Source organism: Trichomonas vaginalis, chromosome I (genome assembly GCF_026262505.1).
Source record: "Trichomonas vaginalis G3 chromosome I, whole genome shotgun sequence".
NCBI lineage: Eukaryota > Parabasalia > Trichomonadida > Trichomonadidae > Trichomonas > Trichomonas vaginalis.
In genome coordinates this window covers 4635905-4651817 of record NC_067203.1, presented here as the reverse complement: position 1 = coordinate 4651817, position 15913 = coordinate 4635905, and the positions used below count along the sequence as shown (strand labels likewise).

Below are 15913 nucleotides of genomic sequence, written 5' to 3'. Positions count from 1 at the left end.
TCGAGGTTTACATAGATGGGTTATATATATAGAATTAAAAGCATGAAATGCGGATCGATTTTTATCAATAATTGGACATTCTATTTTTTAAAAAATAAACATATATTTATATAGGAAATTAGGGAGATCTGAAACTCAAAAATTATTTTTGAATTTTAATATGATAAATATAATTGTGATAATATGTACATTACAAATAAAATATTAATTCGGAACAACGATGAGATGTGATAAATTTGATTCTCTCAAAAATCGATTTTGGAGTTTTAATATTAATTTGCATCTTATATGCATATAGGATATATAATAATTTTAAAACATCAAAAAGTGACAATTTGCGGTTAGAAAAAGTCATCAAAACACTTTTTAATGATTTGATTTAACATAAGCATAGACCATCTCTTTGATATTTAACTTCAATTTCCCGAAATGAAAAGGATTTGAACAAAAACGATTATTTTACGATCATTTTTTGTAAATTTTTTTAAATTGAGACTGACATCTCTAAAATCTTCTGAAAAATCCAAATATCAAATAAAATCATATCATTAAAATTCCTCTCAATTTAAAAAATTTTTATAAATTGAGACTTCAATCTCTAAAATCTTCTAAAAAATCCATATATCACAAAAAATCACGATATTATTTTTATTCTCAATTTCAAAAATTTTCTTTGTACTGACTTTCTTTTTCCATAACAGCATGGCAGAAATTTGAAACGAAGTTTCAAATTTCTCAATCTTGCATTCTGAGCACGTAAGTGCCCAGAATGCTAAAAGGCGCGTAGCGCCGTCTCTGAATATCAAATTTATTATAATTATTAATTTATGAAATTTCAAATAAAATCGATCTGTTATAACACACTGGTGCATGACAGCCTTGTCATTCATCTATCGGCGCGCGGAGCGCGCCGATAGATGATATATATATATAGAAGATTAATCGACATTTTTTCACAAGTAGTGTAACAATCAAAAACCATTTTTAAATATCTATTTTTTAAGACTTAGTTTTGATAGTTTTCACTCAAAAATTTTCATCATATTTAAAATAATATCATATTATTAATCTGAGCTATTTGATTGGCGCTTTGCGCCAATCAAATAGCGAAGAAAATAACTTTTCAAATTATCTAATAATTTTTTATTATCAAAAGTCAAAATCAATCTGATATCATTACGTTACATCTGATTGCAAATCGTAATTCGTTGAAATAAGTTTGCCGAACAAACAACCAAAGTTGATCTCAAAATATAATTAGCGGCGTGAAGCGCCGCTTCCCAAACAATATGCAAATAGTTTTTGAAAAATTGAGAGAAATATTGTATTATCATTTCACATTTTCATCTTTTCTTAACCAGACTTTCCGCACAAACTTCTAATGTATCACATTGATCTAATGCCTCATTGGTGTTCCATCATACCTTAAATGACTCACAATATGCCCATTTGGTTACAGATGAATTTTGTAAATTCTAAAATTCTAGATTTTCCTCTATAACAAGTTCTTTGTTATCACATGCCTAATTAATCTTTTACTTTAGAGCTCCTCAATATCCTTACAAATTACATAATTTCCGAAATACTTTCACAAAAAATATCTATGATCGCATTGATATCAGATTACAATAAGACTATTAATATTTCAAATACATTACAACCGTTTGCTATAGCTAAGACATTTTCTTCATTTATGAACATGACTTCAGCTCTAATTTTGCCAAGTAACAAACTGATCTAATATCTTATCGAAGTGTATTCATTTCACAACAAATTCTTAATAAATGCTTTGCTTTCAATATTTCTTTCGAAAAATCTCTAAAATCTCAAAGTATTCTCTTAACCACTTCGATGGATATAAAAATCTCTCATATGTTTTACATAATAATCTTTGAAATATAATATTAATCGCACAAATTCAAATTTAATTGTATAAACTCATTTCCTATAATCATAATATATTTATTTTGCTGAAGTTGGCTGGGCTTGCCCTTCGCAAGCCTAGCCAACTGAAGCCCGAAATTATATTATATCAAATTTGATTTTTTTACCTAAAGAATTGTTGCAAGTATATACATCCACGCTACACATCTTTAAACTTTATTTATTTCATTCTGACAAAAAGCTTCATGACATGCTTGTTTTTCTTTCTCAGTTTTCCTCCCTATCAATGTATTGGAAAGAACTTTGGAGGAACATATTCAAAATTCTGACTTATAAATTTTATTAATGACTGATCAAGACACTCACCATAATAAATACAGCAATTTGCGAAGCATCTGTAAATACTACATCGATTCATATAATGCGCTATATCAGTTAAAAACGGAAAATGAAAAAGATATAAACTCGATTTACAAAATGATCAAAACAGAATTGATTGATTCAAAGAAATCTCATCCTCAAATAATTATACGAGACATTTTAAATATAATTCCATGTAATAATCGCTATACAAAGTCATATTTATCTCTTGCCAAACTCATTTTTGATGAATATCATGTGGAAGATGTCAACAATGTTGAGGTTATTCCAAACTTTCTGTTTTATAAAGAATATGGAATTAAATTAGACAAATACAAAGATATTTCCGGAATGATGAATTCAGATTATCTAGATCCTCTTTCAGAAAATACAATTTACAGAGCAATTATGTATAATGACAAAGAAAGATTCATCTCATTCACTGAAAGAGATGGATTTGATAAGAATCAAATGCTCTATAGCGTTTTGTATCCGTGTGTTACCCACAAATATTCATTACTTGAATTATGTTGTTATTATGGAGCAGTTGATTGTTTCAAGTTATTAAGAACGAAATTCGGCTCAGAAATAACTGAAATATATTTAAATTTTTCATTTTTAGGAGGAAATCCCGAAATCATGAGTGAATGCTTGAAATATCAAACACCAAATAATGACTGCATGAAATATGCAATTATTTCACACAACATTGATTTTGTTACGTTCTTAATGAATGAGTACAATATAAAGATCGATTTTTATTATTGTAGAATTTACAATAACCTTGATTCCCTTTTAGTTTATTTTGATTAAACTAATGATTTTAACAATTGTTTTTACTATGCTGCAATGCTTTATGTACCTTCCCTTTGCGAATATTTCCTATCAATTGGCGGAGATATCAATGATCATGATTATGATGGAAAAACCACTCTGCATAGTGCAGCAATGCGTAATTATAAAGAGGTAGCTGAGCTTCTTCTTTCTTATGGTATAAATATCAATAAAAAAGATAGATTTGGAAAAACCGCTCTTCATTATGCAGCACAAAATAATAGTAAAGAAACAGCCGAACTACTTCTTTCACATGGTATAAATATCAATGAAAAAGATAAAAATGGAAAAACAGCTCTTCATATTGCATCAGCATTTAATAGCAAAGAAACAGCTGAAATTCTTCTTTCACATGGTATAAATGTCAATGAAAAAGATAAAAATGGAAAAACAGCTCTTCATATTGCATCAGCATTTAATAGCAAAGAAACAGCTGAAATTCTTCTTTCACATGATGCAAAAATATAATGTTCCTACATAAGAAGCTTTTTTTTCATTTATAAATCTTCTGACTATATTTATAATTGGCAATTACTCATTCTTCAAATTCAATATGTTCTTATCGATAGAAGAATGACAATCTTTCTGTAGTTGTCATTCTTGTGTTGCCTTTCTATGGAATTTGGCTATGTCAATTGCAAAAAAAAAAAAAAATCTAAAATACTGTAAAAATATATATTCCTTAATATCGAATACCGTATTTAACATCATTGAAAAAACATGAATTGAGTAACATATGAACTTCTTGAGTCTGATATTGAATCAATATATTTTTTTGAATAAAAAAAGCATATTGAAGAAACAATCAAAACAGAAACAGAATTTTTACAACGATATGAGAGACATTTCTCAAAAAAATGCCAAAATAAAAAAAAATTGAAATAATATTAAGCAGATCCTCCAAATTGTGAAAGGATCTTGTTAACAGATAACAAATCTGTTGTAATGATGTCAATTGCTGCACCAAGAGAAGTATTCTTTCTAAGAGCTGCGATTTCACCGTACATTGAGCCTCCAACGAAGACTACGAGAGCTCTTTTGATGTTTGGCTGCCTGTTTCCCATCACCTGGTGTGGAATTCCAAGCTCATCAAGTGTAACGTCGACGTCACTCCACTGCTTTTTCATAATTTTTTCCAAAATTCTCAGGAAGAGCGGGGAGTACCCGGAATATACAATTCCCGGTCCAGTCTCAACATCTTCAACGTACAACTTGAATTTGTCCCTTGTATGCGGCCATTTATTTTTCCTTCCTTCCTTGATGATTCCGGCTTCTTCCAGAGTCCACAGAGCCGCCAGTGCTTCGACACCAAATTTGTCTATAATATTCTGCCTGATTTCGTCAATTTTCGGAACAATTTTTGTTGTCAAGCAATATGTCGCAAGAAGTCTTACAGGAAGCCTCCAATCATTGGCCAGAGCGATGCATTCATTAACTGCATCAAGGTTGGCTTCTTTGTTAAGTAAGAAATCGAGTTCTGTGTTTAATACGGTATGAAATGCTGGTTCTCCGAAAGCTTTGTTCGTACAAGCTTCTAGAAGGTCTAGATGTAATGATATGGACTTGTTATCGAGGACAACTCTGTTCGCAAGCTCTTTTATCATTGCAGATTTTCCATGAATATCTGCTTCTGACTTTTTGAAGCTTTCGAACTCTTCTTTGATAGTAGTTGATAGGTCTTTGATCTGGCTCGTAGCTTCCGGCATCGTAAGTAGTCTTGTTGTCGATGAAATTGAGTCATCTGATGAAAATAGAACTGTATCGTCATTTTGAAGCCTGACAATACCGTAAACTATTCCCACCTGCTCGGCAACAATGGCTTCGTATGTAAATGTTGACAAAAATATGGAAAGTAAATCGACATTTCGATCAAAAATTAAAATATGAGACCAGCCTGACTGGAAGTTCTGCGGCAAGTTATTTCCCACATCAATAGCATTTTTGCCAATGCAAAAGATGTTAGAAAAGTGCTCGTAAACTGGAATAGATTTCATTGCATCAGTTGCGGCTTCTACAGCAAGTCTTCCTCCATCTGAAACAACATTTAGGAATGAATTCTTCATTTCAATTGTTCCGAGATCGGGATCAAGGATCCAAAGCGGAAGACGAAGCTCTTCATAAGTAAATCTGTGTAGAAAGCCATGCTGCTCAAGAAATTGGCGAGCCACGTATGTAAATCTGTTAGTGAAGATGATCATGATCTCTTTTGGTGGTGCTGTAGTGTTTGTTAAAGAGTCAATATATTCTTTTAAATGATGTGATTCTCCTGTTGTAAAAATAGTGATTATTTCATAGTCAAACTTGGTTTTGTTTGTATTGTATGTGAAAATCTTTTTAAAACACTTATGAATTGTCCAAGGTTTGACAATTCTGACAATAACTTCATCTAAACCTGGATCTACAAATAATGCAGCATCACGTTCCTCACTACGCCTGAAGAACATCTCTAAACGACGAGTGGCACGTTCAATCATAAGCGTGAAAGGACTTTTCGGTGGGGAACTCATTTTTCTTGCCGGAAAAGTGACAATTAGATCAAAAAATTTGCTAAATGAATTTTTGCGTTACAGACCGATCTGAGAGTATTTGAAGGAAATGGTTGAAACTGTTCGTATAAAATCAATTAAAAAGTATAATATATAAATATTGAAGTTGAATTCCCTTGATTTTTAATAAATTTAAAAAATTCGTTTATTTCATTGAATAAATTTAATAATATATTTTAATTATTTGAGTTTAACGTATAATTAACAATAGAATTAATAAACATGCATCATACGAATAAATTTGATAAGTTGAGTGAAAATTCGACATTTGTAAACGTCATATTTCTATCAATTTCTGTTAGCATTTGAACTTTACAAAATTTATTGACATTTTACAAATGTAAATATCACAATTTTTTTTAGAAATTTTGAAATTTGAAACTTGATATTTCATATCTACATAAGAATTAACACGACCAATTTAAATTAAATTGAAATCGAATCGACAGAAATTGAGATTTACAACAAATTGAATTCGGAGAATTTTTTTTTCAAAAATTCGATGCAAGATGATAAAACGAAACTGAATAATCTAGATAAAGTAGTAGATGGATTGGATCAATCTACTGCAGCAAGGAAGTCGTTAATGGACGCAGAATTATCAATGTCTATTAATATAATAAAATTTGTTCGAAAAGAAGCACCAACCTTCGAAAAAGATATTTCATTTGCAATAGATCCACTCCAGAAAGTTGTTAAATTAGAAGAATCAGAACTAACTTCAGAAATTCGACTTGCAGAAGATTTAAATGATATAATTATCAGGAAAAGAGTAATAACTAGATTAGAACAAGAGCAGAAATCAGCAGCTGATGCATATAAACAATCCAAACTTGATTTTGAAAATGCAAAACATCTTTTGCAAATGGAATACAATAAAAAATCAACAGGAAAGCAGTTAGAATATGCCGAATATAAATATAAGCAAGCAAAGACTGCTCGGATTGATGCTTTAGAAAAGTTAAGAGCTTCAACTCAAAAATTACTTGTAGAAAAGCAGAAATTTTCAAAATTCATGTTAAACAGAATATCACATGGATTTACACAATATGGAAATACAATAAATCAAACATCTCAACAAATATCAGAATTATATTCTCAAATGACGACTAGTTTTTCGCAAATCAGAAACCAAATAGAAGTGCTTTCGCAAAGTAATATAGTTAACATGCCAGAACAAAATTCTACCTCATCTTCAAATTCAAATTCAATTTTCCAGGCAATTAAGAATCCATTTGATGATTTGCGCTCTTAATTTCTTATATGTACGAATACAAACTTATTTGAGTTTGTTAATCTAAGAAATCTCATTAATTTTGCGTTAATTTTACATTAATGCAAATTATTCTTAATAATTATCATTATTATGTTAATAAACTGTTTTTATTTCCTAGTTGTTATTATTTGATACTAATACCATGCTTAATGTTGAAAATGAATTCAAAATTTAATATTCTTTCTCTTCATAGATTTATTTACATATAAAATATTAATTATACACATCTGATGAAACAAATACAAGACGTGAACATTTGTCTTGTCACACACGTATAACATATTAATTAGACACATTTGAATATCTCAGGGTATAAAAATTTATAACAATAAAAGATTTACATTAAATTAAAGATCTGGTAAATCCCTTTCGGCATTATCTTTCTTGTTACAATATGAACAAGAGCAACCTTTACAGCATTCACAGCAACAGATGATAAAACATGAAATTGTAGCAATTAAAAATGGGCCACCATAAATTACACCCAAGAATATTTTCATTTCAATGGGTAGTGTAACATCTTCTATTGGAACATCATAGTAATAGGTATAGTATGGTGGATTACTAAATCCATATGATGAATACAATTTACTAATATTGACTTGATTAAATGGACCAATATTGCAAATATAGGGTGTCCAAAGGTGTGTTTAGCACAAACCTGAATACTGCGAATAGAAATAAACAAGTTACATATATATAAAGTTTATTTAAATATAATCACCATTGGATTCAATCACGCGTTCGCAGCGATCGATCCAGGCTTGAAAGACACGCTTTAAATCATCATGAGAAAATTGCTCAAATTGCTCTCTTACAAAATTTTCAAGATCATCTGGACTCGCGAATTCGCGTCCTTCAGCTCTCTTTTTTAGCGTGCCGAATAAATAAAAGTCAGAGGGTGCAATATCAGGTGAATAAATTGGGTTTGGAACAACTTTGACATTGTTTTCCACCAAGTAATTCATTACCTTATGACTTTTGTGAACTCTTGAATTATCAAAATGAATTGCAAACTTTTGTTTTTGTTGTTTGGATTTCTCAAACTCATCAGAATTGATAATTTGAGTAAGAACATTGTCAATTAGATACTGAGCATTCATCGTATTAGGTTTTTGAAGAATATCAATTGCGATGATGCCATTCACGCCCCAAAAAACCGACAACATCATCATTGGTGTGTCAATTTTTTTCTTCGGGAATGTTTGCGGATTTTCATCCTTCGGGATCCACATGATTTTGGCTTCTGTTGCATATTGAAACCAAGACTCGTCCCCTGTTACTAAAAAGCGAAACTTCTTGGATTGATACGCACCCAATATAGAGAGGAGCTCTTTCGAAGATTGGACTCTAGATTTTTTTTGAACTGAATTAAGGTTGTGCGGAACCCAACGTGTATACGCTAGTTTGTAGTTCAAATAATTGTGCAGATAATAACTGACTGTTGTACGTGGTATCTTTGTCATCTCCTCTATCCTTCTGAGTGATGCTCTTGGGTCTTCATCTAGCGCTTGAAGAATTGCTTTGATTTTTCTTTGATCCGGCGATTTTTTGTCAATTTTTATGATGGGCGCCTTTTTGTTCATGAAGTGATACATCCTAACATGATACGTTACAGTGGAATAGCTAGGAGCATCCATACCGAAGCATTTTACCAATGTCTCGTAGATTTTTTTACAGCCTTTGCATTTTTTTGCAAGAGCGAGGATGTTTTCTTTATGATTCATTAAAAAAATGAAAAAATCCCGCCAAAATTTCCCACGAAACCGCCTCTTGTCTCAAAATTCATTTTATATCCCGGCATGGCGCCAAAATACAACATACTCATCATATACATATATTCATATTTTTTATTATATATTTATAATCAGCATATATCTCCTTTAATAGTCTCATATAGAGCGCTGTGCTAAACGCACCTTTGGACACCCTATATAATTTGAATTATATGTTGTTATGAAAATGAAATTGGTAATACTTTGAATTGATGTTATGAATTCAGGATCTTTCACAAGTGCTGTAACAACTTTATATGGTACAGAGGAAATTCCTTCCAAATTAACCTTCAATTCATTTTTAAGACCAATAATGATAATAAGAGGGTGCGAAAGATGCTTTTTAATGTTGAAATCATTATAAATTGTATTGTTGTCTCCAGTTATGTAAACTTGAGCGGGTCCATCAACTTCAATTTTCTTATTTTTGGCAGTTATATTGACAACGCAAAAGCAATCAGTATTTATATACGCATCTTTAACTGTAGATGCATCTAATTTATAATATTGTGATGAATTACACTTGATTTTCAAATCCGTATTATTTCTCAAGTTCGTAATAGTTACTGGTTCACTTGAAAGAATAGCATCAAGCTGACTATAATAATCCATTGTTTGATTCTCTTGAGACAATACAATTAATGATAATAACATTTGAAAAAATGACTCAGAGAGCAAGCGGATCCGATATAAAATTTTTAAAATTTTCCCTTATTTCTTTGAAAACATACAAGACATGTTAAAATTAATCTCTAGGACAAGAAGAACCTATAAGAAATTGTTACACTTTAATAATTTTTCTGATAGTATTGTTAAAATCATATGAATAATAGCAAAATATATAATTCTATTATTTCAAGGGACATGAGACATCATTAAGATAATTACAAGATCTTTTTTCATTCATCTATCGGCGCGCTCGATCTTTTATGTAGAAGAATATTACGTTATATATGATTGCAAATCGAAATTTGTTGAAATAACTTTGACGAACAAACAACCAAAGTTGATCTCAAAATATAATTAGCGGCGTGAAGCACCATGTCGCAAACGATAGACAAAAGGTGTATGAAAAATTGAGAGAAATATTTCATTATCATTTCATATTTTCATCTTTTCTTAACCAGACTTTCCGCACAAACTTCTAATGTATCACATTGATCTAATGACTCATTGGTGTTCCATCATACCTTAAATGATTCACAATTTGACCATTTTGTTACAGATTAATATTGAAAATTCTATTTGTTTACCTTTTTGATTATTGACGCATTACATGAACGTTTTTTAGGCTTTGATTCTTTTTATTAAAATTTTAAAATTGTTGTAAACAGAAATTCATCAAAAGTGACACCTCAGAAAAGCTAAAATATTGAATTTTTGGAACTTTTGATAGAGCACGTTTTTAAATATTAATTAAAGTAAATGTATATTTTGTAAAGATTCTTTTTAATAAAAAATAAAATTTTGAAGAAGAACACAAAATCTTCTGAAAAATAATATCACATAAACTCATATTATTTTCTAATATATAACTATTTTATATAAAAATCAAATTCAATGATCTTAAAAGCGAAGGATAAACCTCAAAATTTACGAATATAATGAGTGGGAATATAATGCTTATCTATCATAAAACCATATGAAATATCAATTTTTGCTTTACGCCTAATTTTTGACGACAATTAGCAAAAAATGTTAAATGTTAACACTCAGTCCATTTGAATATGAAAAATAAAATTGACTTTGATTAAATGTTTTTATTTATCATGCAATTCTTCTTGCGACCAAAGATTTGAATAAAAGTTCAAAAAATAAGATAGCTTAAAAATAATATACGGTAGTGTTTACTAATAGATGAATAGTATATAAATTCTATTAAAATGGATTTGATCCAAAAAAATATATAAAATTTGATCATAAATAAAATCGTTTTAAATTACTTCTTCATTTAAATTATAACAATTATTTTTGATTTTTATTTATCATCCACATTCAAATTTGAATCTTATCACAAAAGAAGGACCACTTTTATGACTACTGCCAAATCTATAAGCAGAGAATGGCTATTTGAAGCTAAAAGAAGAATAGAAGAAGGTGAATCTTACAAAAGTGTGGGAAAGGAAGTTGAATTGGAAAATGGTAAAATTAAATTGAATGTTGCCGAAAATACAATAAGAAGAGCATTTCAACTTCAAGAAATCGAATTACCAAAAGTTAGTCGCGGCAGAAAACCAAATCCACCAACATTTGAGCAAAAACAATTAATTAATTCTTGTGTTTCACAATATAAAGGAGGAATTTCAAAAACTTATTTATTGATTAAAAGGTTTCAAAATATTGCTCAAAATCCCGATTGTGAGAAAGAAAAAGAAGAAATTGCAAAAGAATTTGAAAATATAGAAGATTTGACAAAAGATCAAATTTTTGACAATTTACAAAAAATAAAGCATCATCAAGTGGGGAAATTTATGATGGAATCAGGTTTATCTTCAAAAAGAGATTACAAACCAGCAGATCCACCTACCAAATATCGTGCCATATCAAAGAATTTGATATGGCACTGCGATATTCATTACCTTCACGGTAATGTTTCTTTTCCATTTTTTGCCATATTGGATGATATGACACGTAAAGTTCTCAAAACTAAATTATTGAAAAACAAGTCTTCCAACTCAACAGCGAAGGTTTTAAGAAAACTTTTAGAGGAGTTTATTCCTTACTGCATCTGGACCGATAACGGCGGTGAAAACCGCGGTGAATTCGGCCAGGTTATGCAGGAAAACGGAATAGTTTGGAAGCACACCTTGCCGTATATGCCAAGACAGAACGGCAAGGTGGAGCGCCTGTGGCCAAGCTTAGAAAAGTTTTTGCCAGTTAGTATACCTATCTTGGTTATGGTGGCACTGCGTTCCACCTTACCCAAAATAACGGTTTGACACTTTACAAAACCGTTAACGTATATTTTACAACACAAACGATAACACTAATTTAACCTTAAATATTTACAAAGCCGCCAACCTCTTCACCTCACTAATGTAAAAAATAAACGTTCTCACTAACGTTCCCATTAATGTTCTCACTTACAAAAGTATTGCAACTCCTCCCATTGCTGTGCTTCACATAACAGCTCATAATCTTCTGACTCACTTTCTTCTTCATATAGGTCAAAGTCACTGTCATAATTAATGTTTATAAGTTTTGACAAAGCTAATGAAACACACTTACCGTTTGTATCTATTGCTTGTATATATCTTCCATAATGCTCTTTGTCATAAACGCTCAAACTAACTTTACCCTTTCTCCCTCGTATCTGATAGAATGTATTTTCACGAGGAACGAAGAACAAGTTCTTGAACTCATGACCGTTGTAGTTTGTTATCTCAATAGTTTTCGTCATTTATATAAAAATAAAATAAAAAATAAACTTAAAAATTAATTATATCACCACCCTCACGCGTATGAAAACATAGCACAAAAATAAATTTAGGTGAAGTGGTGAGATCTCACCTCTTTTTTCACCCGGTTTTTCACCCACTTGAATTCATTGCTTTATAACTCTCTTCCTTGGTTTCTTTTTAGTTGCTTTCTTTACGTCCGTCTCCAACTTGACTGTCTTTCTTCTTCGTCCATAATGATACCAGTTACTTCCACCAGTCAATGGGTCAAATGGTCTTTCGTAAGGGTTTCCATACATTCCATAAGGTCCGTATGGATAAACCGCTGGTGGAGAAGAAACATTTTCTTTAGTTCCATCGACTCTATTTAAATGCATTGTTTCACCTTTCATCTGGTCATTAAAGTCTTTTGCGTGTTTTGCAAACTCATCGTCCTTTCCTAAAGCATTTTCTGACTCAGTCGCAACCAAATTGGATGCTTTATTTATGAGCCCTATTTTATTTAATCTTAACTTCTTTGCAACCCAGCCTCCAATCTTTCCTTTATTTGCGTCTAATGTCTTCGAAACTCTTCCTCCACTCATTTTATTTACTGCGTCATAAGCTCCAAGTGCTTTTGCTCCAAATGCTAATGCTTTTGTTCCCATTGCGCCTAAAGCTGCCCAAGCTACCATTTACACCATATTAAAATCATCTCTCTTCAATATTATCTCATAAAAGTTCTCGTTACTGGAGAAAGTCAATGAAACATAAACATTCTCACGGGCTTCACCCTCACCGCTTTGCAGTCTATCTAACTTCTTTCTTATCTCATCTATTCGCTTCAAAATGTCTGAACAATTGCTAACATCTTCTACAACAGTTATTTCATCATGAATGACTTTCAAGAACAAGCTCATTTAATATGCAATTAAAATCATCTCAATAATGAGTCCATCCTTTCCATCTTTAGGTAGCACAACATCTTTCATTGAAGAAGGTTCGACAAGTCTTATGTTAAACTTACTGACAAAGTTTGTTATACTATAATGCTTCGGTGGCGAATACATATAGTTTGAAAGACATAATATAGATTCTTCAGCAAATTCACTTATACTGGATTTTATAACAATGTTCTCACGAGACCAAATACCACCAATTGACAATCTTGTAAGCAATCCTGCTGAACCTTCTACTGTAAACGTCGATGGTAACATTCCACGAAGGTCATCTATTGACATCTTTGAGTCACTGAATTTAAATATTTTCTTAAAGCAATCGTCATTATCTAACCATGCAATAGCTTTGAAGTTTTCATTCGAATAGACATCTGCTTCATTAAATGTAAATCCTGACTTCTTTGCAGAGACGACTTTAAAATCTATTGCATTTGTTTCAAAATTATATGATATACTTACTTCTGATGGTAATGGATGTCCTTCCGCAGTCAGTTGTTCTCTCACTACTGTTTGAAGTTTTGTGTTAAAAACTTTCATGTCATCTCCTGTGTCTAGGTTCACATACACAGCAACAGGAAAACTATCTTGCTTCTTTGTTTCATCATTATATCTCAAAACATTAAAGTTCTTCAATAATATTGTTCTTCCTGCTGGAATACTTCGAACCTGTCTGATTTCAATAGCTTTCTCACCTCCTACATACTCTACCCAGTGTCTTGGATATTCATAAGTATACTGACTTTCTTGAATTTTGGTTGGTTTCATCATAACGTGTTCATAGTATATCTTTATACTCTTGTCAGTTAGACTCGGTGCTATGTTCTGAATATTTCTGACTTGCATTTTTAATGGAGATAAAATGAAGCATTTAATACATGACGTAGATGAAGACATGAATGAAACTACAGACAAACTTAACTCTTCTCTTATTCTTCCTTTCAGCAAAGATTATGAATTCTGTTCAAATGGCGTGTATTTCTATTGTGGAAAGATGGGTTCAGGAAAGACATTTAACCTCATTCGTCATATACTCATAACAGAGCGTTTAGGAAACGACTCTTACTATGACCAAATCATTATATCAGCAACTTCAGACTCTATGGACTCAACAGCGAAAACATTCATGAGTAAAGTTCAAGCATCTGTCGTTAAAGTTCCAGATAGCGAACTCATTGAATTTCTTCAACGTTACATTCAACGTAAGAGAAAATATTATGCCATCGTAGAGTTCATACAGTCAGGAATGCAAAAGACTTCTGAGGAGATGGAAAGAATTATTGACAAACACCACTTACGTCAATACTCAGGAGTTTACGATATGAAACGACTTACAAACTACATTCTGTCAAAACTTTCAAAATACCCCTTCAAAAAGTATCCTTCAAACACTCTGCTCGTTTGTGACGACTTCGCCGGAAAAGGTTTAGTGTCAAAACCAGACTCACCATTAGCTAACATCATAACTAAAGTCAGACATTACCACTTAACTGTAGCAATACTTATGCAAACATGGCGTTTTCTTGCTTTAAACATAAAACGTCTCATAACTGACTTCGTTATCTTTCAAGGTTTCTCACGTTATGATATTGAACTCATTTGGAAACAGTCAGGTATAACATTACCTTTTGAAGAAATTTGGGAAGCATATAAGTCTCTCATCTCTCCTCGTTCATACCTTGAGATTCATATCATGACTAATACCATTAAAGTCAAAAATATTCCATGGGAACGACCAACATTGTTTTAAAGTTTAACCTTCAATTGACTGATGGTAAACAAATTCCATGCATCTCTGTCGCCATTTCTGTTAATATTTTTGCTGTCATTCATATCATCCACTTCCCCATCCGTTAGCTTTTGAGGATATGCGTTAGAATAGCTGTTCTTAAATGAAGGCTTTTCACCTTTGAGGGCATAAACTCTATAACTTTCTGCATACTTTATGTTTGAACCTCCTGAGCCATCATTGACATAAATTTTTATAGGCTTCCACCCTTTGTTCATATTCCTGCTTCTTCCCTTTGCTCTTTTGTTCAGTAGTTCTACATCTTTATACACAGCTCCTGTCTCAGTGAATTCAACAATATTTTCATTCGTTAGCTTTACATTCAAACCCTTGTCGAGTATATTGTTCATTTCATACATATAAAAGGTTTTTATTCTATATGAAATGAGAAGCAAATCCATCTTAGCTGGTGCCGTTAATGTTCCAATTGAACCAACATCAAATGTTGACTCACGAACGACAAACAATATTGTCATAAAGAACTATAGTTCGGAGTGTTTGAAAGAAAAAGAACCAGATCTTAAGTCGGTGAATTTAAACACAGCTTCAAACGCTAACACTACATCAGATGTTAAGTTAGAGTATCCACCACTGGACCAAGTTCTTTCAAGAGAAGCCAACGACAACCCTTACACAAATGTTCAAACAAATCCTTCAGATAACGTAGACCATTACCTTCTTCAGTTATACCAAACAATTTTACTCAAAGACGATAAGAAGCTTTTGACAAATCTTATAAGTAAGAACCAAATAATTCTAACAAAGGAGGACCTTGAAAATGTTATATCACGAATAACAGGGAAACAATGTGTCATTGACTATCTCGACCCTGAAATCGAATGCTGTGGTCAAACTCCACTATTCATGAAAATAGGTAACATCCGCATCATTGAAACACCAGGAACTACAGGAGTTGAGTTTAAGTATAAATATTCGAACGAGTATACAAAACTATCTACTGACTATAAGCTTTGTTTGAAATATGTTTTAGTAAATTAAAGCAGTCAGGAGGGCTCTTTGAGCCCATCTTGGCGCTTTGCGCCGTCAGTCAAAAAATTTCAAGTTAGCAATTTGTAATATCTATCCAAAACTTCTTCAACAGTATCGAACTCATCT

General features: G+C 31.6%; 6 protein-coding genes and 1 pseudogene across 7 annotated transcripts, besides 4 other annotated features; 4 read left to right on the top strand and 3 right to left on the bottom strand.

Annotated features, from left to right (window-relative positions):
* Positions 1-2229: 2229 nt before the first annotated feature.
* Positions 2230-3057, top strand: TVAGG3_0929200 (protein of unknown function (DUF3447); the record flags this gene model as incomplete). Its single annotated transcript, XM_001307781.1, has 1 exon — positions 2230-3057. One exon carries the CDS (start codon positions 2230-2232, stop codon positions 3055-3057), a length of 828 nt encoding a protein of 275 aa, XP_001307782.1.
* Positions 3058-3093: 36 nt separating this feature from the next.
* On the top strand, positions 3094-3546 carry TVAGG3_0929190 (cyclin-dependent kinase inhibitor 2C-related family; the record flags this gene model as incomplete). Its single annotated transcript, XM_001307782.1, has 1 exon — positions 3094-3546. One exon carries the CDS (start codon positions 3094-3096, stop codon positions 3544-3546), a length of 453 nt encoding a protein of 150 aa, XP_001307783.1.
* Positions 3547-3913: 367 nt separating this feature from the next.
* On the bottom strand, positions 3914-5591 carry TVAGG3_0929180 (vesicle docking involved in exocytosis; the record flags this gene model as incomplete). Its single annotated transcript, XM_001307783.1, has 1 exon — positions 3966-5585. One exon carries the CDS (start codon positions 5583-5585, stop codon positions 3966-3968), a length of 1620 nt encoding a protein of 539 aa, XP_001307784.1.
* Positions 5592-6117: 526 nt separating this feature from the next.
* TVAGG3_0929170 (uncharacterized protein) lies at positions 6118-7009 on the top strand (the record flags this gene model as incomplete). The annotated part of the gene is made up of 1 exon (XM_001307784.1): positions 6127-6879. One exon carries the CDS (start codon positions 6127-6129, stop codon positions 6877-6879), a length of 753 nt encoding a protein of 250 aa, XP_001307785.1.
* Positions 7010-7530: 521 nt separating this feature from the next.
* Positions 7531-8833: a mobile genetic element.
* TVAGG3_0929160 lies at positions 7611-8737 on the bottom strand (annotated as a pseudogene). The gene has a single exon. A coding segment is annotated over exon 1 (1127 nt).
* Positions 8834-9997: 1164 nt separating the features above from the next.
* Positions 9998-10035: a mobile genetic element.
* Positions 10036-10708: 673 nt separating this feature from the next.
* Positions 10709-11551: a mobile genetic element.
* Positions 11551-15913: part of a mobile genetic element that runs on past the window's edge.
* Positions 12973-13854, bottom strand: TVAGG3_0929120 (uncharacterized protein; the record flags this gene model as incomplete). Its single annotated transcript, XM_001307787.1, has 1 exon — positions 12973-13854. The coding sequence occupies one exon, from the start codon at positions 13852-13854 to the stop codon at positions 12973-12975; it is 882 nt and encodes a 293-aa protein (XP_001307788.1).
* On the top strand, positions 15182-15796 carry TVAGG3_0929110 (uncharacterized protein; the record flags this gene model as incomplete). Its single annotated transcript, XM_051252525.1, has 1 exon — positions 15182-15796. The coding sequence occupies one exon, from the start codon at positions 15182-15184 to the stop codon at positions 15794-15796; it is 615 nt and encodes a 204-aa protein (XP_051078099.1).